This window comes from Xiphias gladius, chromosome 15 (assembly GCF_016859285.1).
Source record: "Xiphias gladius isolate SHS-SW01 ecotype Sanya breed wild chromosome 15, ASM1685928v1, whole genome shotgun sequence".
NCBI lineage: Eukaryota > Metazoa > Chordata > Actinopteri > Istiophoriformes > Xiphiidae > Xiphias > Xiphias gladius.
Window position 1 is genome coordinate 27,826,206 of NC_053414.1, and position 23,346 is coordinate 27,849,551.

Sequence of the window (23,346 nt, forward strand, 5' to 3'; positions counted from 1 at the left end):
GAGCCTCACGTTCGCCATGTCCTTAGAACTTGTCTCATGCCAATGAATTGGCACAGTATTACATAAGAAATACACTACATCCCCTAAGCCTGACTTTTACCCCACCTAGTCCAATTATAAACACACTTCTGTCAAAGTAAAGAATGAACTGAAAGCCATGGTGAATAAAAGCAAACTGACCTCTTTGTTTGGGTTGTCAAGCATAGAAACCAGCGCTGGGATGCCTTTCAGACGACGCACATCGGACTTCACCTGGAAAGCAAAAGGACGGATGTAAGAAGTGATTGTGGGTGGGGGTCAAGTAAAGTCTAGTTTACTGTTTTGAAACAGTTCAGCAAATCAAAATTATGTCCCGGAAAATCCTTAAATGAAAAAAAACCTGGGTGGGCAAATTCATAAAGAAATGTCCCATCAACACTGTTTTTTACTGTTCTTTTTATTAAGAGTAGAATTAAGAAAAATACAAATATTTTCCATCTTGTATTGCACAAGTTAAGTCTTGCTATGAAAGCAGTTTAAGACATCAAAAATGGTTCAGTCGGCTGTGGATAATGTCTCGTAATGTTAGAGGAACTTCCTCTTTGTATGAGTTTTTTCCCGCTAAGTTATTACCTTTTTGCTGCATCACTATTGATATTTGAACGTTAGCTACACTGCTGAGTTCTAGCTCTGATCCTTGCTACTGTAAACATAACAAGTGTGCATTAACAAATTCATAACCAGCAATGCTGGCTGAAAAGCTGGTCCAAAAGTCACCACTGAATAGGTGTTTTCACTAATTGACAAGTGGTCAAAGAAAAGCATCTTTCTAGACATCTATTTTTTTTTAAGTTCTTATACATTTGGAGCAAGTTCCAATTCAAAATCACCCTGAATTAACTCTAAACTTAGAGCTTTGTAAAACAGGAAAAAAACAATTCTCCTATGTCTACTCGCTGAAATCAAGATTTGACCCTTCCACCTAACTCTACATCTTGGTTTCATTTTTGTAGAACTTTATCTGCTATCATACATGCCTCAATCAATCTTAGAACATATACATAACCAATCATCTTCAACCTTTGGAGATGTGTCTTTCACCCTCCCGCTCCTAACAACTAACTGCTTCTTATCTACAAATTGAAGCCTTCTTTACTGTAGCTTAAATGGGATAAAAGCTTTAAATGAAAAAAGAACGTGCTTGCACATGTGGATCTCTTACTTTATCATTCTTATAGGTGAGATGCTGCAGGTATGCAGCCGCGTTGCTCTTGACGGGGTCAAGCCTGTAGTTGAGCATGGCGATGACCTCTGGCAGCTCTGGCTGACGCCAGCCACTGGGGCCTGGACCTTTCCTTAGAGTGCTGTCCAATGAGGCCATGCTTCCTCTTTCACCCTGGGCCAGAGGGGCTCCTCCACCCCAATAGTACACATCCCCTGGACCACTCATGTCACCATCCAAGGTGCCCTCGTAACTCCTGAGGAGGAAGGGGAAAAATGTGAATGTACACACTTTTTGATGAAACACAGACATCAATCAATACAAACACAGAGGAAAATTATATCCCTGCGTTTGCCTTGCAATTGTTCATTAGAATGGTTAGGATTTGGTATCGGCACCGATCTCCCGTTTCGATTTACAAAGTTCAGAATCAACTAATTTCAATTTGATTCAATTAGTTTTGATTCTTGAATCAATCAGTTACATCAGATAAAGAAAGTTTCTCAGAATTTATCCTGGGAACTTAAGCGAGGAACACTATTATTTCCTTGAATATAAAATCGTGTGAAGTGCTCGTAATAGGACAAACTTTTAACACATTTCCCAGTTATAAAAAGTGTTTAAAACAGTTGAACAAGAACAATTTAAAAAAAAAAAAAAAGCACTACTTACAAGAGCATCATCATTCTGCATATTTTAAAAAGATAAAGGCTAAATTCTGTCCCATATAGCTACGCATGGACTGCCAGTAGCAGATGCTTCAACTAAGTACAGGCATCCAATTCAATGATCAAATTGAGCACAGACATGAAAAAAAGTGAAAGTCTGCTCAATAATTCATCTGCACCGTTTGTGTAGTAAGCACAGCTGGCTAGCTACTGTTAGCTTCCCAGCAGGGACAGACTGAATGAAGTAGATTCCACACACTTTTCACTCAACTTTCCTCAGCTTTCATATCTCATAGCCAGAGACAAATTTCAGTCTGTCACTCTTGTAGACATGATATCTAGATTGCTACGAGATAGCCAGAGTCAGCTAGCTACCCAGAGTTATGACAGTCCTGTAAAATGTGACAGGTCCAAATAAACTGTAATTATTTACGTCACAGTTTACAGGATTGTCATGACTCAAGGCAGCTCATGTAAGCAGCTATCATTTACGTTAAAACTTTTCACTTAAAATAACCTTTTCGTGCACGTTGTAACAACTCTATTTCCACGAAGTAGATATTTTACCAAGAGCAAAAACAACAGAAATTAAATTACTCTTTACTTCAACTTTTCTCTAGCATTTAAGTAATTATGGAAGGAAAATTATCTTGAGCATTTCAATCTCAGACTCACAGACATTACACACAGTGAATGCATATAGAACATACACTGACATAGACTTTAGTTATCCCTGAAACACAGATGAGTCACCACAAAAACACATTACTTACCCGGTCCTGCGTGGGGGTCCATGGGGGTAGGCGTGGTGGTTACGGGGCACAGTGCTGTAGTGCATTGGGTGTCCCATCCCATAGTCAGGCTCATCATAGCCAATGCTGCGCTGATCATCCTCCAGACCGTAAGGCTCTGGAACAAACCTTGGGATGGAGGATAGCTCCATAGCACTTCCCATACGCCCAACCTTCACAGGGGCAGGAATAAGTGTAATAATACAAGCTACAAGCCAAATGGAAAACTATGCCTACCTAAGTAAATCCTGTTCAATTCTTAACATACAGCATGGAAACAAAGCACCAAATGTAGCATGTGAATCCTGAAGTGTCAGCAGACCCATTTATAATCTTGCTTAAAGAAAAGTGTCAAAGCCGAGAGATGCAATGATTGTTGAACATACCTGTGGTTGAGCAGCATATGGGTCCAGCTGGTTCCTGCTGGGGGCTCTATAGCTTGGATCCAGAGTTCTGTAACCATCTGGATGGACAGGTCTAGGGTTGGGTGGGAATCAGAGGTTGAGAAGAGACCGGAAAGAGGGAAAATAATGGCTAAAAGAGTATACAATTAAATTGTGAAGATATTTGCCTTGATGGCTTAAGTCCTACATGAGGCTGAGGTAACATAATTTCAAGAAACAGGGTACCTGTATCGATCATCCATGCGAGCGCCCCTGTTAAGGCTTGCGTAGGTCTCAGACGGAGGTCCAGTACGGTATTCATCATAGCCCCCTGGAGGTCCATAGTGGTAGTTTCGGGGAACAGTGTGAGTCGGGTAGTCCATGGGCATGCCTCCGCTGGGTGCCTGCCTGTATACCCGGTCCATGGGTGTGGCATAGACACCCATACCTGTCACTGAACCGCCACCATCCAGGGAAAGTGTGTCTGACACGGAGGGGATGACTGTGCGAGTGGTGGTGGTCTTTACTACTTTCTTTACCTTAAAGGGCGAAAGACAGGAGGCAGGACAAAAGATGTTAATGCTAAATATTTAAAAGCATGAAAATCTGTATGTTACAGAGATGTAATCCAAAGGGAAATCTTCAAGTAAATCGTAACAGCAGCAAAATGATCTAAGACAAAACTCATTTGTAACTATTTCTGTCAGCATGTCATTCTTGCACTTCAGTAGTGCTGTATTCTGCAAACTTTGCAAAAAGTATTTCTATTTGGATTTCATATTACCAGGGTTTCTGTGCGCCGAGTGGTTCCATCTTCACCGGTCTCCACAGAGACAACGGGTTGGGACTCCTGGGGTTCCTCCTCCACCATATACGTCTCCTGCACCACCTGACCAGGCTCCATCCTGATCTACACACACATATTCACCAATATAGGTTTTATATGGGGCATCCTTAGCATTAACCATGTTAAAAATTAAACAACTGAAATATAGAGGGCTCTGATGGGTGCTTACGTGATGTGTCCCGTTGATGTAACCCTCGTTCAGTGTCAGCCTGTCTATGTCTGCATCACAAGGAATGCGGCCGTTCTGCAAAGAGAAAGAAATACACATGAGGGGATTCAATACACACAGACTGCTTAGAATAAAAGGCTAAATATGCATTTATGAACACACCTACATCACACCACTGACTGGGCTGATGAACTTTAACAGAGTGACAAGCTACTCATGTTGCAGTAGTGAAAAAAAATAAATAAATAAATTTTTAAAAAAAAGTGAAAGCAGCAACCAAACTTTCATTTAAAATTTTATTGGCACCCAGCTTTGTCTTGTGATTCGCAGGCACTTTAAGTTCCACTGAAGCTTAAAAAAACTGAATCTTGCTCTATTTTTTTCTAATGTGTTGAGTTATGGTGATGCAACTAGCTAATGACAGCCTGACCAGAAACAAAACAAGCATGCTGTTTAAAAAAAAAAAAAAAAAAAAAAAAAAAAATCAAGTGAAAGATGGTGACAGTTTAACACTTTTGTTTGTAGTTTGCAGTGTGTTTCAGCCAAAAAAAGTCTGCATGGACTATACGAATGACACTACATGAACTCCACAGGTATGTAAACATCCTGAACACAAACACACACACAAGCTTTCATGTATGCACTCATCACCCCTACAAACAAACAATGAGGTAGTTGCATGGAACGCACTCATTCAACAAACTTGGACAAATATAAATTAACTATGATGGTAGAATGAACAGATGAACAAAATTAGTCAGTAATGAAATGAAAAATTATCCACAGAGAGACAAGCAGAGAAATAAAAACCTCCTGTGCTCATGTGTCAACACCACCAGCATTGCCTGCCCAGGAGTGGTGATGGGTGTGGTGCACTTCCCATTCCAGCCACAGGGGGACTTCTAAGTATCTCTACTGCCATCTCTGAAGTTTTATTTCCACAACTTAAGTGGATAAAGGGGCACAGCAAGAGGGAACTGGTGACCACTGATTCAAGGATAAGATGCAGTCGTCTCTGACTGACGGAAATGTTTTATTTTCAAGTTTAAAAAACAGATAACCTGGTGATAACTGGAACTAGTACTAATGAGGAGAGTAATGACAACTTTTTGAAATGCAAAACCAGCCCAGATCAAGTATAAAAATTAAAAAAAGACATAGATTAAGCAAATAAACACACTCTTTAGTGCAGATTAGGACTCACGCCGAGGGACTAGTAGAAAGTGTTGGGCAGATGTGAGCGTGTGGGAACCTGTCAGTGACGACTGAAGTCGTGTTGCACTGCCTGGGAGAGTGGCAGAGGCATGCCGAAACCTTTGGGCTATGTAAACACATACAGAGATAAGAACCAGCTTATCAAGCTACATTTCTCTCCTGCTCTCACTATAATACACAAACACTAACTATATATTTGTACTCCATGTCAGCCACAAGAATTGCCTGAGACTGGGGTATATCCTGGTGAATGCAAGTCTACATGCAAGAGCAACAACAGAGGGAAACTGAGCAAGTGGGAGAGCCTAGTTGTTTATTAGAGTGTGTTTCAGAGGCTGACTCAGGGCCAAAGGTGTGTGTGTGCGCATGTGTATCCCGTTTTCTTCATGCACGCTAATGACCGAGTGTGTCAATAAGGAAGTGAAAGAATGAGCAAGCGTTGGTGTGTATGCATGCATGTCTGTCTGAGATATGAACTCAGGAGTGTGAAGTCATTCGGAACTCTCTGAACCAGGTAACTGAATCACGCACAATAAAGAGTGTGTGTAAGCTAACAGTAGAACACATTTCAGCTATGTAAAGAACTCGGAAATCAAGAGTTTTACTAAGTCTGACTGGATCCTGGTCCTAGTTACTGTACTTTGCCCCACTGAAAAAGCACCTGAGGAGAGTTTTTCTTATACCAGAAATAAATCAAACAAACTAGAAAATAAACCAGCTGTTTGGCATAGTCCAGCTACAAAGGTAAACTCTTGATGATGGTCTAGGAGAAGCTTGATATCACAACTACGGCTGTAGTCAACCAAAGAAAATCTTGGTCGACTGAAATTGTACTTACTTCTCAACCAATTGATTGCTGGGGGAAAAAGAAAAATCTGCAGGTTATCCCTAGATTAAATAATTTGGCCAAAGTGCACTCTACCTGATAGCCTCTTTAGCCTAAATGAATTATAAATAAACATAAAAAAGTAGTATTTGCAGCATATTAAATCCTTTCAACTTAATTATTTTACACTGAAATGATAACAGACTCAGAGCCGACAAGTGTGCATCTGCCCCTATTCATATGATTTCCGTAAATAAAACTATGTCAACTGGTTATCCCAGCACAAGAACTAATGAGGAATATACACTAAAAGCGTCAAGCGTTAAATGAAGCATCCTAATGCAGACAAGTTAGCCTATCGTTTTTAGATGATATGCCATGCTGGTTGCTGAACTGTGATATTTTACACTCAAATTTTCGGTCATCATTTTAAACAAAAAGCAGCGAGATTTTGGTCAGATGAGGAGAGCACGTCGACCAACCAGTCGACCGGGAGACTACAGCCCACAACAACACAACAAACTTAACATCAAGCAAGACATCTCTCTGCATGCAAACGCCCATGGACAAGTCAAGACAAACATGATGGGTTGCGATGCGTTCGTAAGTTTGACAGGTGGAGGGATACGATGATGATGGGAAGACTTATTTTGAAGGAGACATGGATGATTTCTGGGAAACCGATGGAGGAAGGAAAAAAAATGCATGATTAAAGCTGTGAGGAGCAACAGAGGGTGTAAATTGCCTCCTCTGGAAGGCACTTTAGTCGCTTTATTTTACTCAACTTTTAACTTCCAAAGCTCAAGCTAAATTTCAAGCAAGTATCAAAATTCCAGCCTGATTAAAAACCCACAGAGGCGGCATTTTTTTTCTCCAGGTTTCATCTAGGTTCTGCTGCCATCCAGCCAGTCCATACTGATGGGATGGGGGTGACCATGGAGATGACATTGGATGAACTCACTTGGATCAAGGAAGGGTGAATCCGAGGGACTTTTTAATGGAAAGTGTGCATGGATGGGGGAAGGGCAAGGGTTTGTTCCGTGTTACCTGCATGTTGGGGAGGGGGCGGGGCAGGGTGCCGGCACATGACCTCCGCTCCTCCTCCAGAGCTCGGCTCAGCATCTCAAACTGCCTCTCCTGCTCCCGCACCGAGGCCAGCAGGGAGGCCGTGCTCGCACACTGCTCCATTCACACGCTGAGAGCAGAGCACAGGACAGGACAGGGTCAACACCAGAGAGCAAGAAGAGATTCAACCCACACCGGGATTTCATCAAAGAACAGACATACAGCAAGACTGAAAAACCCAAGTACACAGATATAAGAAGGGCCCTGGGAAGGTGCAGATCTAGGAACACACACACACTAAAGAAGTGCTAATGAAGTTGATATTTGGAGGTTAAAAAGCAGCAGGGAGAGCTGACACAGGGAGGCGAAGCAAGGGGATGATTAATGAGGGAGGGAAGAAGGAGCTGGGGAGATAAAGTAGCAGGTACAGAGAAAACGTGACTCCCGAAAAAACCAAATGCGAGAAACACAGCGAGGATGAACAGCAGGCATAAGGAAAGAGCTCAGTACCTGAGAAATCATCTAAAAAAAAAAAAAAGGTGATTATTAAGTTCAAATTCAAGGTGAGATGAGCATCAGCAGAGCAGGGATGGAAGCAAACTACTCTCACTTTTTCAGTGCATTTCTTCACCTTCTGCTATGCAGGGTTAAAAATAGGAATAAAGTGAGAAGACGATAGAAAATTACAGCATTACAGCTTGGAGCTTGTTAACACTTCTTCATTCCAAGGATACGGAAAAAGTGAGGAAGGGAGAGGGAGACGAGTGTGAGAGCATTCAGAGGACTTATTAGGAGACAGTATCACCCCATAAGGTAACACCAAATTTGAAAATCCAATGGTGTTTTGACCTGAGGGTGCGTTCTCTCCACTGCAGGGAAAAAAACGGCCTAATTTTTCTGTACCGCTTTGTGTTTAAAGCTGAATAATGCTGAAATGCTTGATTAAAATTTATCTAGAAATGTGAGAAATACTTTCTACTATACTTAGTATAGTTTACTAGTTAGAATATGGATTGCATTTCATCCGCATGTCATTAAATTAGGACGATTTCTTTATAGCTTGGCTCCTATAATCTCACAGGAATAAAATCATAAAAACTGGAGCTGGTCAATGACCTTTTTTATTATTCATTTGCCTTTTATTCAGTAATCCAGAGTAAATAAATGCTGTAGCAGCATCAACCAAATTTCCTGGATAAAAAAACCATTGCAGGCTAACAAAACGTGAAGAAGCTGATGGTACAAAATTCACATTAATGTTAAAAATACAAACAGCTGCACAATAATGAGACAAACCATACTTCTCTTTCCTCTGCTCAATATTGTTATCACAGTTATCACAGCTGGTTTCTGGAGACAAAATGTATTTATTTTATGTTGCGCCATCAGCTATATTTTCACTTTTACAGCTAAGATTCTTACTGTTTTAGTCTTACAGTGCCTCTTTGCACAAAATGAATAATCAGTGCTTTATTATTAGAGGGCATATCCTTAACCCCTAGGGAAACCTTACCTCCATCTTGTTTACAATCAGACTACTGTGATATCAGAAAAATTCAGAAGAAAATATTTACTCTTAATCATTAAGTTGACAATTTCTTTTCACTCCGCTTATCAATGCATTTTTCAAAGTGTTTCAAGTTGATAGAACCAAATTAGATGTAAAGGAAGTGCCTGATACAATACACCATAAATTTCAAGGGAACACAACATACTGAAAAATGTATTTCAAAATAACCAGCTGAATTACATAACCATTAATTATGGAAGCAATAAATGATGGTAGATAAATGCCAATGATTCATTGTGCAGCCTCACAGAAAAGTGCCTGCAAAAAAGCTAAGCGATAACAGCAAAAAAAGAGAAGAAGAAAAGTTTAATTTTGATTGTCAAACTGGCCTTTTAGAAGGAAATGTGGCCCAAACACATGCCACAGATGACCTAAGCCTAAATTACAGAGGCATGATAAGAAGTGAATGTCACTCCAGCCTGAATTAAGACAATGACAAAGTCCTTTTCCTCAGACTTCCTTAGCAGGGACGCTGGTGAGGGAGGAATGAGGAATCTAGGGAACATTACTTCAGCAGTGTCTGTCTAATAATGGGATGACATTAGCGTGGTTCGTCTCCAAACCAGGGCAAAAACCATTTTCTACTTCAAAGTTCACTGACTCATGTAGATCAAATCTGCTCTCCATCCGTGCACACACGACTGGCAGAGTGAACAAAGACTCCTGTATTAAGTCTGAGTGTGCACATACACCAGCGTGAGTTTGTGTTCACATCCGTGTGAGGGCGAGAGATTGTCTATGTGGGTCAGAGACTAAATAAAGGTGGCAAGTGTGTGTGGCTGACGTTGATTTTATCCTTGAATACTCAAACAGAGCTGTGGTAAGTTTTGGTGAAGTTAACGCTTTTCCTTGTTTCTTTCCATTTCTGTGGAAAATAAAACACACATTTGTGGACAAAGCACACGAGCCACACAAAAACACACACACACGCACAGCCATTGTCATACATTCCACAGTGAGATTTAGCGTGTCATATCCTGTCTCAGCTGTTGGAAGCTGTCCTAATAAGGTAGCCCTTCACTCTTTCATTGTGCTGGTCTCATCCATCTCTCACACCAAAGTTTTTTCTTCCCAGCCAAACACTTCAGTCCTGGAAAAGGAAGAGTGGGAGCTGTTCATTTCTCTGACCCAATCAGCGCAGCCAACCACAAACCAACAAAGTGCTTCTATAGTTGATAATGCTCACAAACCTAAAGACATTTGGAATTGATATCAAGTGGGCATATGTAACCTCTGTGTAAGCTGTGAGTGCTTTAAAAGCCTGACAGATCCCAAACACGTAAAGAAACCAAGGTAACGAAATAAAACTACGAATAAATGTTAGCTCTGTCATGACGGTTGCCTGTAGCAGCAACACACATCAGATAAGTAAACGTACCACATTCTGAGCTGATCTGTGCAGCTGTATTAAAACATCAACATTTTTTTGACAGTGTAGAAGAAGACAGTCTCTTGTGCCTCAGTGCAACAGAAAGACCCAAACAATCTCTTTAGCTATGCGAATCTCACCGCAACATTCTTGTGGCAGGGTGCAATTGCTTGTGAGAGTTTTAAATGGCTTTAGCCACTTAAAGCCTGGTCATTAGTCATTAATCTATTGTAAGGCCATTAGCAGCAGCGTTAAATCGTATCTGCTAATGGGATAGCCCTGGAATTACACTGCTAAGCCACTTACCATCCTGAGTCAACAGACAACACAGATGTAGACACACTGTTAGTGTACACTAACAGTTAGTTTGCTCGTCTATCAACCAGTGCCCTGAGTAATGTGACTGCAGTGTATTCCCTTATTATCATATGCTATTATTGCTATTTCAGCAACTTAGTCACCGGTGGTTGTGGCAGGCTAACATGCATTCTGTTTCAGTCTACACACACGCACGCGCACGCACACACACAACACATGCACACACACACACACACACACACACACACACACACACACACACACACACACACACACACACACACAGCTGAGGTGAAGCTATGGTAAAATGCTGTTGTGGCTTGGCCAAATGCTCTGCTGACTCAGCCTGATTTGAATGGTCACAGAGAAATTTGGCCTGTGTGTGTGTGTGTGTGTGTGTTAGCCTTGGCCCGCATCCAACTACAACTGCCTTTACCATCCTGACTTGAAACCATGAACTCCCCCTTCCTCCCTCCCTCCTCCCTCCCTCCCTCCCTCCCTCACCCATGTGGCCTGCAATGTGGGCAAAGTGTGGTAGCTGCAGAGAGCGCACACATGCGCACACACCCACCCATGCCAACATACAGTCCAACTCCACACAGACTGTTCAGGGACCTCTGCAAGGCCAGCTGTCTAATCTACAGGACACCAACCTACTATTCTTAGTGAGGAAGGAAACGTGCAAGCAGCTGTAACTCTGAAGGAAATAAGAGCAAAAAAAGGGACCAGTGAGTTCAAGTACAGTGGAATCCAAAGGTCTAAGACTATTCTCCCATTCAATGAATGGGAAAGTGGTTTCAGACGTTTGGACTTCACTGTAGGTGCACATCTAACTGGAGCAAGAAGATATCTGGATATAATACTGATATGAGGCTGGTTATCGTCTGGGTTTTCTATTGATGTAATATGATAAAGCTTTAATGTTGTCTTTTCTTACTCTTAAATGCAGTAATAGAGTTCGGTGATACAATTTAGGTTTTAGCTGACTGAAATGAACATTAAATGCCTCTAGCTTCTTGACTATCATATCCAAATTACAAATGAGTTTCTCAGAAACAACATCACCTACCTGTAGTTTGAAATATTCTCTCAAATAAGTGCTTCAATTAATTCACTTCGTTACTGATTAAACAATTAAGATAGACACAGATTAATCAATTAAATGTCAAAGAAATTAGAGGAAAATGCCCATCACAAATTTCCAGAACCCAGAACATCTTCAAATTGCTCGTTTTTTCCAACCAACAGCCCAAGACTGGAAATTTAGAATGATATAAGCAGATCATGGAAGCAAACCCTCAACTTTTTAAAAAGTAGAACCACAAAATGTTGGGCATTTTAGCTCGCTAAATCATTTAAATTATTTATTAATTATCAAAATTGATGTTCATACTGTTCTCTCAATTTACCAACCTACCACTCTTTGCACTGAGTGAAATGAACAATGAATGACACTACCTGCTTGAGCATCAGTAATGAATTTGCCCTCAGTCACCATATCCTCTACAAAGAGACGCCTATGCCATATAGCATATGCCATATGTTCAATGTTTGTGGCTGTTGATTGGGTTATAATCTACTAACTAAACGGATCATAGGACAAGATTCATCAGTATCTGAGTGGCTTACCACAATGGCCAAACTATTTCCTGAGGGAAAAACCTGTCTGTCTCCCTCAAGTTAGTGCCTTGATATGCCTAACCTATCACTAATACCACTATATTTTTAGTATTAGGGTACTGAGTAAAACATATTGTAGGACTAGGAGATATGGTTTAAACCAATATCATAGTTTTATGTATTTTTCCATATTGATACAATGCTATGGTAGGATAAATGTAACCAAAGTTAATCAAAAGTGCATATAAAGAAATCAAACTGATGATTAATCAGATTGATTCAATGAACTGGCTTCCACTGTTAAGCATTACATCAGACAAAACTCCTCACACATGTATAACTTAAATAGCTAAATTTAATTGTAACAGAATTTTGTAAAACGGTAACACATTATGTTTTTAATCACAGGTTCACTGAAAGTGAACAGACAAGAATATTGTCACCCAGCTGTAAAATATTGTCATATCTCAGTCAATATAGGCCAGCTCCACATCAGGCTAAATACTTCACTGTAGTCTTCACTTCAAGACAAAAATAATAAACAACAAATAATGAACATTCCTGGTCAATCGCTATTATGGAAAAATGGTCAAACAAACTAAAAATCAATTTTCAGCAGTTGGTAAAGATTTACTATTGGTGAACTGCAAACTGAGCGTGACCACAGCTTGACAAAAAAGTTGGTTAAATTGCTGCAGTCAGGGCCATAAAAATGCAAAAAAAAAACTCAACCTTTCCAAGCTTTAGAAAAATCTGTGCACTTTGATATCACTCTGTGTATATTATCACACACCTCATATGTCCTCCCCTGCTTGGACAGTGTACTTACGTGCTCACCGTTCAAATAAAAACATGACTGCAGGTGTAACCGTTGGAGGCAGAGAGATGAAGAGAGATAAACTGAGAAGGAGAGTGTGAGAGAGAGAGAGACAGGAAGGAGGAGCAAATATAAGAAAACCCCAGCCTCTGTGTGTCAGAGGGACACACCCGTGGTGTGCTCTGAAAGCCCATCATTACAGAGGCTCACAAATGATAGCCCTGGTTAAAACAACTGGCTGAGCAGCAAGACTTCAGCCCCCACAGACAAAATGGCTAGGAACAAATTCCAGGCAGCAAAAGAAAATGTCCCACTTTTGGTTTTTTGCTCCTCCTTTTTACATCTTACAGAGGGGACAATTCGGAGCAAACAGCTCGTCCAAACTTGCTCACAATCTCCTCCATCTCTGTTCCAACAGGTCAAAGCAGACATGCCCATAGGGTATTTAGAGGAATATGCAAGGCATGTCCATCCCGTATTGAAACTTACTGATTAGCCGACTGTGTCAACGCAAATCAACAATTCACAGTTATTTCAGATAAGCTGTCAAACAAGTCTCAGGTTGGTCCGTCTGTTGTTTTTGTGCAATGATTTTTAACGTCACCCACAGAAACTACAGAAGATCATGATTACAAACTGAGTCCAGCACGTATACTCCAGGACTGATCCACTGAAGCAGATTGAACCAAGTCCCTCTGACAAATCCAGCATCCGTTGACACTGAAGAACTGTAAGCCGAGCGAGTGCCTGTGTTGCAACCCTCTACACAAGGGACTGAATAATGAAGCAACAAACAGCCCTGCCACCTTACCACACCCCACACATCCAGACCCACACAACAGGTTCTTGCTTTTGTCCGTCGCTGCTCCACCACCACCACCACAAATCCTACCTCTCTCCTCTAACTGGCAGACCACATCAAAAGACAGCGGCTGAAAGGTTACACAGCAGACACAAAAATGAACAAAATTCAAAGGCAATCTGCCAAAAGCGACCTTGCGAGTGTAGTCACCTGAAAAGCACCGAGCAGCACCACTGTCCGCAGAGAGTAGGCGTTTCAGGTAACACACATAATAGGAAATTGAAGCCAACGCTGGACTTTGACTCCCAATTTACGGTCTGTGACGCGGCGGGCTGGCCGGTGACTTCCGTGTACTCTCACCTGTCCTGAATACCGGCCCCCCCCCCCCGGGTCGGAGGAAAGTGGCGGAAAAGTCTAGATAAACCTTGCTGCTTCAGTGTTTGACGGCAGCAAGCAGAAAACACTCAGCGCGTATTGTTATAACGTTATACAGGTCCCAGCCACCCACAAACCAAACCATTCTTGTAATAAATTGATATGTTAACTAGTTACTGTTACGTTAGCTGGATAATTTAGAGTTTTAACCGTCACTATTTAGACCACTTTTAACTGCATGTGTAAGTTTTGTTAAACTTTTTTCCACGTCCCACTCTAGATAAGTTATTCATCAAGCTAACGAATGGAATACACTGATGCTAGCTTAATTAGCTTATGCTATGGTGGCTAACCTGCTAACGCTGCGTTAAAACAGTCAAGTTCACCAAATTAAAACTCCCGCACTCTTTCCACCTACAACAATTCCCAACCAGCTGTACCGAGCACGAAACACCAAGAGAAGGGCCTTTACCGATTCCGGAGACTGTTAGGCTTGTTTTTCAAAGTCCATAAGTGTTTGCGAGGTGGATTCAGGCCTAGCCTAGCCGACCGCTGCTGCTGCTGCTGCTGCTGTGCTGCTGCGCTGACACAACCCAAACCTCGACCCGCAGGCTCGGAGAAGAAGTGAGTTGAGATGAGACAACAAAAACACCTCGGCGTGGTCGACACAAACAGCGTGAAACGGAACAAATAGACTGTCCACCGCAGGGAGAGCGCACTCACAATGAAGACGGAGAAAACACCCACCTATGTAATTTCCTATCTTCCTTGCCTTGGCGTGTTGTTCACTTGTCTCCGCTCTTCCTCTCCGCTGGGGGGAAAAAGGTGGGGGCGAGTGGAAGAGAACGGAGAAGGGTAAAAACAGCAGAGAGGAGAATAGAATAGCGAACAGTGCAAAAATATCTTACTGAAGATTTTTGATTAATATAAATACGATTAAATCCTTCCCTGGCAATTGAAATATTGATTCGTTAATTTAATTTACCCTCCTCCAGAATAAAGAGGAAAAAAACAGGCTATTTTCAGAGAAGCTTTCATTTTCATTTCACGGTTTATGGTATTATTCTTTCAGTCTCATACGAATTTCGCAATATCCCTTTTTTCTCAGCTTCGAGCCATCGAACACGTAGAACTCCTCACATTGTTATTGTTTGGAAATATCTAAATGTCCAGTCAAAGACGGCACTTATTTGTAAAGTTCTGATATTGCCCTCATGTGGTCACAAAACGGAAGTGCTACGAGAGAGCAGAATAATAGCCAGTGCATCTGTAGTCCTACTCAAGTTTACTGTCATTTGGGGAAAGTCGCCAGTGGTGGAAGAAGCATTCAGATCATTTACTTAAGTAAAGAAAGCAACAGCATACTATAAAAATACCCCCATTACAAGTAGAAGTCCTGCACATCAAGTTTTTTACTTGAGTGAGAGTATATACCTGTTAATTGCACAATGTGTTTTGTTCATCAAAAGCAAAAGCACTCATTATGCAGAACGGCCCCTGTCAGTGTTATATTATTGGATTGTTACTATTGATGCATTAACATGTAAGAGGTTCCATAATGTTGTAGTCGAGCTGAGTTGGAGCGACTTTTAACTGCTGCATATACTGTTACGTAGTTTCTTTTAATTCTTTACATTTTCATAAACTAATCACATGTTTGGTATGTAAAATTGGCTAGTAACTCAGTAGCCGTTACAACGTGTAGTGGAATAAAAAGTACAATATTTCTATCTGAAATGTATGAAGTAGAAGTATAAAGTATAAAAGCATTAAATGGGAACCTCCAAATAAAGTACAGCACTTGAGTAAATGTACTCAGTTTCTCTCCACCACTGTCGGGTACATTTACTGAATTACTTACTGTACCTAAGTCCAATTTTGAGATATTTGTATGTTACTTGAGTATTTCCATCGTATGATGTTTTGTGCTTGTACTCCACACATGTCAGAAAGAAAATACTTTTTACTCCAGCACATTTATGACAGCTGGCAACATTCGACAGCTGTAGTTGCCATGTTTTGTAGGGTCAAGTTTCGCATCCAAAACAAATGAACAGCTTCTAACATGTTATGATTTGCTATAGACTGAACTACCCAGCACTTTATAAAGTAGTTCAAATCAGCAGCCCTGCTTGTTTTGTCGGACCAACAGTCCACAACACACAGATATTCAGGATTTTGAAATATCTTTTAGCAGAAAAACCCACAAATTCTCACATTGAAGAAGCTGGGACCAGCAACTGTTTGGAATGCTTGGAAAATGACTCAAACATATTTCATATTCAAAAGTAATTCTCTGTGACTTATTGATTTGATAAATTAATCATTTCAGCTCTAAAAATTCGTTTCATCACAACCAGCTTTAACATTAAAATGCTGCTTACACATCGATACGTCACCAATACTAACAATTAATAATAAGCCAACAATTTAATAATATATATCATTCTGCACAATGAGTACTTTTCATACTTCACATACATTTTGCTGATAATGCTTCTTTGCGTTTACAAGAATTCAGTTTAACGGCACTTTCAAACCCAAGTAGACACATCCAAGCTAGTTTTGAGCAGCAAAAGTGTTTTTTACATCTCTGTTGTTGGATAAAAGCACCTGTATTGAAATACTATGCCCACAAGTGTCTGTGATTATATGTACGCTACAAAAAAAACGATGGGTAAAGTGTTAATGAGGTAAAGTTTTAAGTAACCATGCTGGTTATTTTTAGGGTTAGGGTCACATATGCTATAACCTTGTGCATTTTAGTGCACACATGCAACCCCAGATATTGTCATTATAAATACTCCAGTGCTAGACGGAAGCTGAGGAAACATCCTGTCCGCTGGGTGTATTTCTCAGCTACAGTACACAGGCTGAGTAAAGAAGAAAGTTGAACTAAGAGGTACGAAGAAACCGTGTCATAGCATACAAGGAAGCGTGATATTGCGTAGAACAACAAAACACAAGAGTTTGGAGTTTGGTGTTAGTTTGAGGAAACAGGAGGCAAATTGAAAACCAATTCTGAGATCAGATAGACTGAAAGTGAGATGTCTCAGTACATTTATTACAATGACCCTGGTGAACAAGAACAGGTGGAAGAAACAGCCCTAAGTACAACTGGAGAGCACGATGAGGTGGAGGAGAAGATGGTGATGATCTATGAGAGCGCAGACAACCTGGGGGGTCACAGCATCAGTTTAAATACCAGAAGAGTTGTGACCCAAAGTACCCTGCATCAGCAGCCAGGTGAGTAACACACACTCACACATGCGCAATTACTTTACAATAGGCTACTCAATAGCAAAAGCAGTCTTTTGAATCCTCCCTCTAATGTTTGAATTATTAAAAAATATTTATTTGTTATGTTCACAGAAAATATTTTCCACCCAGGCACGACTTTTTTCAGGACTGTGACTATGGGCCTGGGGCTGCTGTGTATTCTCCTCCTGGCTGGCATTATAGGCATTGGAGTTCACTGTAAGAAAACTGCATTTATCTTCTCAGAGAAAGCGACATTTGTGCCACTAAACATACATTCAGCTACTCTCAGGTCCATAATAGTTTTTAGATCTCCTGGGCAGTGAAATGACCCTTGGTGGTGGATCAGAGGAGCCTCACTGTGTGAATTTACTTCCACTTACAGGCAGAATCAAACCACAGAGCTGCAAAAAGATCGGAGATGAATACAGAAAACCGACTTTGGTTGAAATCAGTGAGTCTAGACTTTGGTTTCTGTGTGTCTGACTGAGCCTGTACCTGTGTGTGCTTGCGGTTGACATTTGACAGTTTCACTTCTTGAATTGTCCACACTTGCAGATCATTTCTGTAAGGATGGATGTACGTCTTTCAACACCAGTTTTTACTACATTTCTTCTGAGAAAAAGAGCTGGGAGGACAGCAGGCAGGACTGCAAAGACAGAGGGTCAGATCTAGTTATTGTAAGCAGCACAGAGGAGCAGGTAATGGCAATGTTGCTGTTTGACTGTAACACATTCAGCACGGGGGGGGGGTTCGTTGGGTTAATGATGTCAGAAGAACTCACATACTCACAGTTTTGTTGAATTTGGGTAATGTTGCAGGTATTCATCAACTCCTTGAACCGTACATTCTGGATTGGTCTGAGTGACAGAGAAGAAGAGGGAACGTGGAAATGGGTGGATGTTTCAGTTCTGAATAGCACAGGGTAAGACATTTTTCTTTCTTCATTGCTACATTACAGCCAGTTTGTGGATTAACGGTGCATTTTGTTTGGTGAAAACCCCAGGCGGTCATTTGATTGAACATTTTTTAAATAGGTTTTGGGAAAAAGGTGAGCCCAGTGGGAAGCTTGGAGGAGCGAAGGAGGATTGTGTCAAAACCTCATGGCCCGCACAGCAGAACAGCTGGAAAGATAATAATTGTACCAAACCACACCATTGGATCTGCGAAAAAGTGCATGACTTCTAACATTATTTTTCATCCAAAATACAAAGTGTGATGAGCAACACACAGTAAGAAACGCAGTAAGAATGTGAGATTTTTAATTTTGTTATACAGGACATCACACACACTTGTATTGTAAAAAAAAAAAAAAAAAAACTTCAATTTGTTTGAATAGTTTCAGTTAATTATTTTCACTATTGGTCTTCCACATTACTGTTTTTGTCATTCTTCAAATATCACTGACTGTCTAAAATTCAACTATACTCAAAACGTGTGTTGCATACTTTTATTCTACCAAGGAAGTACAAATAATAATTATAATAATAACCATTATTTATACAGCACTTCTTAAAACAGAGGTACGAACCCACTCTTTCTTCTGGTGAGTGGGTCGTATTAACTGAAACGTGTCATTGAAAAAAACTGAAAAACAATTAAAAGGCAAACATATCATGTGATAGGCGAAGACCTTCAAACAGGAATGTATCCAACTCTAGAAAACATCAACATGTATGTTTGTGAGGAATGTGCTTTGTATACTTTGTGTATGCTTTGGGTTGAGGGTTATCGTGTAGGCCATCCTAAATGTTATTCCTCAGTGTACATGCAAGGCTTTTAGCCATGCTAGCAACATAGGAGGGCTCTGTCAATATTTTGGTTCACCACTTCGAAACACACTGAAATATCTGAACAACTGTTGGACGGGTGGCCATGACATTCCGTGCAGACATTTACTCTCAGATGCGTGGCTCACTGACTTTGATGATCCTTTGATTTTCCTCTAGCACCACCATGAGGTTAAGAATTGTGGCCTTGAGTGAAATGTCTCAAAAACAATTGGATGGAGTGTCAAGAAATTTTGTTCTGGCATTTCTGTTCCTTTACAGACATAATTGTTTTAAAAAACAGTTTTTTAAAAAATCCAACACTTAGCCTCAGCTAAATTTCGTGTTTAACGCCAATTAGCTGATGAAATGTTAGCACACTAACATGCTAAACTGAGATGGTGGACATAACATACTTACAACATACTTGTTAAACATGAGCATGTTAGTACAGTACAGTCTACAGACTATCAGTTTCAGTTGCTATGAAAATACTGTTTTCAAGAAATGCACACAGTGGCTTCATTTTCTATGAGACTTAAATGAATCAGTCCACTGGTGTACTGTAGTGTACTCTATACTTAACGTGGCTATTATATATATTTATAATATATATAATAACAATGTATCAGATGACAATGTGAAAGGGGTTACTAATTTTTATGAACCTACAGAGAATTATCACCTGCAGCTCCCCTCAGCTTTACGGATCTTTATAGTGAGTTTCAGCTCGTTGTTTCGCTCTCCGACCAAAAACTTTACTGTTCTGGTTCACTCTCACAGCTCTCATAACTCAATTCTAGCCACAACATGCAGCTGTTTTCAATGAGAAAGCTCTGATAGACCCACTGTACAGTACCTGTTAGCAAGTAGTGGGTGAACATAGTGGCACATTTAGCAGCTACAGAGCCAGATATTTCACTCTGGAGTTGCTAGAGACCAAAAACAAAGCTAAAAGAGAGTTAAAGCTGAACTTAAATTCACCAGGTGGCCAGAAACACGACTCCAAATGAATGCTAATGCTGCGCTCTAACTGCTGAATGTGAAAATAAGCAGCTGTTTGCTAACAAGCAGTGTTGCCTCAAAAATCAGTCATTGCAGTACTGTTGTTTTGCTGTTTTATATGGTACATGCTCTTGTGCTGCTTTTATTTTTTTCTTTTATGAGGCAAAGACAGTTTTTCACTGTGGTGGACAATAAAGTTTTATTCTATTCTATTCTGTTCTAATGTTAGTATGACAACATGCTAGTGATTACCATGCTAATGTCACAATTAAACTTAAAGCGAAGCAAATGATGGTCTGAGTACAACTTAAATGGATGAAAGTTGAGCTGAGACTAACAATGTAGAGCTTAGAGCTAAGTAATCTTCTAAAATGGCCACCATACAGAGAATACTGTTTAAATTTAGTTTTAATTTTTGTCAGGGCATAATTTCATGTCATGACTGTTTTCATCATTCAAAAATCATTTGCTAGCAACTTTGCTAGATCCGTAAAATTTGTTCTTAATTATCTACTATCTCTCTGACAGTTTTATATACTGGTGTCTTGCTCAGCCACGTCCTGTACATTTCTGCGTCTCCAACCAGTAAATTCAAACCATGACACAAGAACCAGAACAACGTGAACTCTCAAGGGACCCCTGTGATCACCAAGGGCGGCAGGCAGAATTTAGTTCAGATTAAGGGGGTAGATGTGAGGAGGCTGCAGTACAGAGACAGAGGGTTTGGCGATGAATGAGAATGGGATGGGACATTTATGGAGTTATAAATCAGGATCTCTTCCTGATCACTGGCAAAAAACATTCATTCCTCCAACAGCTCGAACAGAGGGTGATGTAATTCTATAAAACAACATGGACAATTTAATGTAATGCAATGAGACTGCAATAAATACTTACTTTGTCAAGTTGATTTGCTGAGACTGTCACAGAGGTGTTGGTTCAGGTAGACAAGGACATGGCTAGTGTGTGCATTAGATCAAGAGAGACAGTTTAACACAAAGATACTCAGTGTTCATGTGCTTCCTGATGTCAAGAACAAAATCTTCTGAACTAATTTGAATTTCAGCACCACAGTACACATTCTTGTCAGAATAAATACAAAGGTCAGTCTGAATATTTAGCTCCGTCATACTGGAATCAGTAATGCCTGTTCTTTTCTAGGTGACCCCTGTGATCTTGTTTAGTGCAGTGACAGTTTTACAGGTCTTCTGGTCACACTTAGACGTCACCGTTGCACTTTACTCACCTGGCTAAACAGAGGCGCTTGGCGGCATGCTCCCATTTCAAGGTGGAGGGGGTAAGTTGCACCACCGGTTGACACCGCTGCCTGGACTTGTAGTGGGTTTGTTCATCGTAGGGACAGGCGTTGGCTGGGCTTCTCTTGTGTTTGTGCTGAAAGTGGAAGGATACTGTGCCAGCGCCACCAGAGATGAAGATTATGCTGTTTAAACAGGTATGTACGAACATGGGTATATTTTATGCAGAGAAATATGCACACACATGCAGGCACTTTTTCAAAGTCTTTGAATTCTTAATGCTCTTAATGCTTCCCATCAGGGCTGATGTTTGTTTGGTGGCTAGTAGTTGACATGAGCTAAAATGAGTTCAGCTGAAAGGGCAAGTAAGAGCAAACGACACAAAACCTGCACTGTTGCTTGTTCTAGTCTAATATTTCAGTGAAACTACACGGTAGATTTGTTTCATTTTTCCCTCCAGATTGTAGCGGCCAGGATGACCACATTTCTCAGGACTGGGGATAACAATAGAATAAAAAATTAAAACCACAACTGCAGACCCGCAGAGCCAGATGCTGAATAAAAATATACAATACATACAGGAGAAACAGCAAGGTTGGAGTGCAAAAACAACTGTGCAAAATGGCAGTGTATAATAACTGCAGTAAAAGTATGATATGGAAAGTATGTACAGATTGTAGTGCAGCAGTGTGTCTCTGTCTATCACACACAGAGACATGGGTGATGCTCTGCCCTGTTTTGTCACGTCTCATTAATGCTGGAGCAATCTTCTACATCACCAGTGCTCAGGTTTATGGTGACCCAGCCTAATAACTCACCTTAGATTTGGAAAACAAAGGCAATACGAGGGGTTACAAGAGCTCATTTGTCTCTTCAGGTGGGGAACCTGTGCGACCCCTATCGCTACACTAACATCGATATTAACAACAGGGCTTATGACTCCTCTGCTGCCGTTTTTCTCATCATATAGGTAATGCATCTGATGTGAAAATACAGTGTTTCAGTAAGATTTAAGGACTCTTTCCATCTGTCTTTCTGGTCACAAGTAATTATGGGAAATGTAGGAAATCATTATCTCATGTGGAAGTAGAGGCAAGGCAGGTGCATGGAAAGCAGATACACAAACAAAACATCTGTCCATTCAGGGACAGACACAAGCGCAGACCTCTGGCTCCAGGGTAGCTAGATTTCCTCCAGATTATATTGCGAAACAAAGCTTTATATTTGACTAAATGTTGGGGCTATGTGTCAACCAAAGAAGAAATTTGAAGAATAAAATAAAGAAAAAATAAAATGAATGTAGCAAAGGCCCGATTCATGGCAACTTCAGTTTTGAAAGTATACGTCCTCGGCCTATTGTCAGTTTCCACAAAGACTTCACAGCTCTGTTAACGTTGACATCTCTCTGTCTGCTTCTTAGGAGATACAAAGTGAGAAGCAGATCATCCTCTCTCGCCCTCTTCCTGACCTCCCTGCAGTGCTGTTTTTCTGTGTGTTTCACCTGTCCTGTCCTCCCTCTGCAGTACCTCACCTTCATCCTGCAGGTTGTCAACAGCTCTTTCTTCTACAGAGGCCACCAAGCCTTTGTCAGCATTGCGTATGTTCACAGTCCCTTCTGCCACACTTTAGAGTAAACAGCAAATTCAGTCAATAATATCTATCCTGTCACTTAAAATGCTACTGTTCTTCTTCTGCTCTGCCACCCATTTATGCTCCTCTAACTTCCCCATGTTTAATTTTGGGAAAATGTCAGGGATGGCAATTTCCGTGATCAGCTCTGGCACTCTGCTTCTCCAGTTTCCAGTCCTGCACCTAATCCAAAACCAGCTGCACAGTCACCCGTTCTATGGAGGTGTCCATAGCTTGTTTGATACTTTATGTGACCAGTTTAATAACTACAGTAGTTTCACTCTGTACCCCTCCCCCACATTCCTTTTCTGTCATCGGCGTCACCTTGATGTCTGTGCCCGGTCCATGTCAGCCTCTACTGCAGATAGCTGGCCAAGAAGAGGAAGACTAAAC

The 23,346-nt window shown here is 40.8% G+C and overlaps 2 protein-coding genes across 9 annotated transcripts in view; one reads left to right on the forward strand and one right to left on the reverse strand.

Annotated features, from left to right (window-relative positions):
• Positions 1-14,905, reverse strand: part of ctnnd1 (catenin (cadherin-associated protein), delta 1) — a 29,367-nt gene extending 14,462 nt beyond the window's left edge. For 3 of the 7 annotated variants that reach the window (XM_040145460.1, XM_040145457.1, XM_040145458.1), the window contains exons 1-9: positions 14,784-14,853; positions 7,148-7,295; positions 4,060-4,134; positions 3,828-3,953; positions 3,290-3,582; positions 3,047-3,137; positions 2,643-2,833; positions 1,202-1,457; positions 181-252 (exon numbers count right to left, since the gene is read on the reverse strand). In XM_040145460.1, the coding sequence (XP_040001394.1) occupies positions 181-252; positions 1,202-1,457; positions 2,643-2,833; positions 3,047-3,137; positions 3,290-3,582; positions 3,828-3,953; positions 4,060-4,134; positions 7,148-7,288 (1,245 nt within the window). In that variant the 5' untranslated portion in view covers positions 7,289-7,295; positions 14,784-14,853. Of the gene's footprint in view, positions 1-180; positions 253-1,201; positions 1,458-2,642; positions 2,834-3,046; positions 3,138-3,289; positions 3,583-3,827; positions 3,954-4,059; positions 4,135-7,147; positions 7,296-13,871; positions 13,971-14,508; positions 14,622-14,783 lie in introns of those variants that run through there. The other 4 variants (XM_040145456.1, XM_040145461.1, XM_040145462.1 and 1 more) reach the window with 4 other exon arrangements.
• LOC120799926 (CD209 antigen-like protein E) lies at positions 14,678-18,566 on the forward strand. 2 transcript variants are annotated; one of them, XM_040145464.1, is made up of 7 exons: positions 14,678-14,787; positions 17,129-17,282; positions 17,409-17,513; positions 17,680-17,748; positions 17,853-17,995; positions 18,116-18,219; positions 18,332-18,566. In XM_040145464.1, the coding sequence occupies exons 1-7, from the start codon at positions 14,761-14,763 to the stop codon at positions 18,480-18,482; spliced, it is 753 nt and encodes a 250-aa protein (XP_040001398.1). In that variant the 5' UTR covers positions 14,678-14,760; the 3' UTR covers positions 18,483-18,566. The 2 variants fall into 2 exon arrangements, with proteins under 2 accessions (XP_040001398.1, XP_040001399.1); XM_040145465.1 differs by having other exon boundaries at positions 17,427-17,513.
• Positions 18,567-23,346: the final 4,780 nt, after the last annotated feature.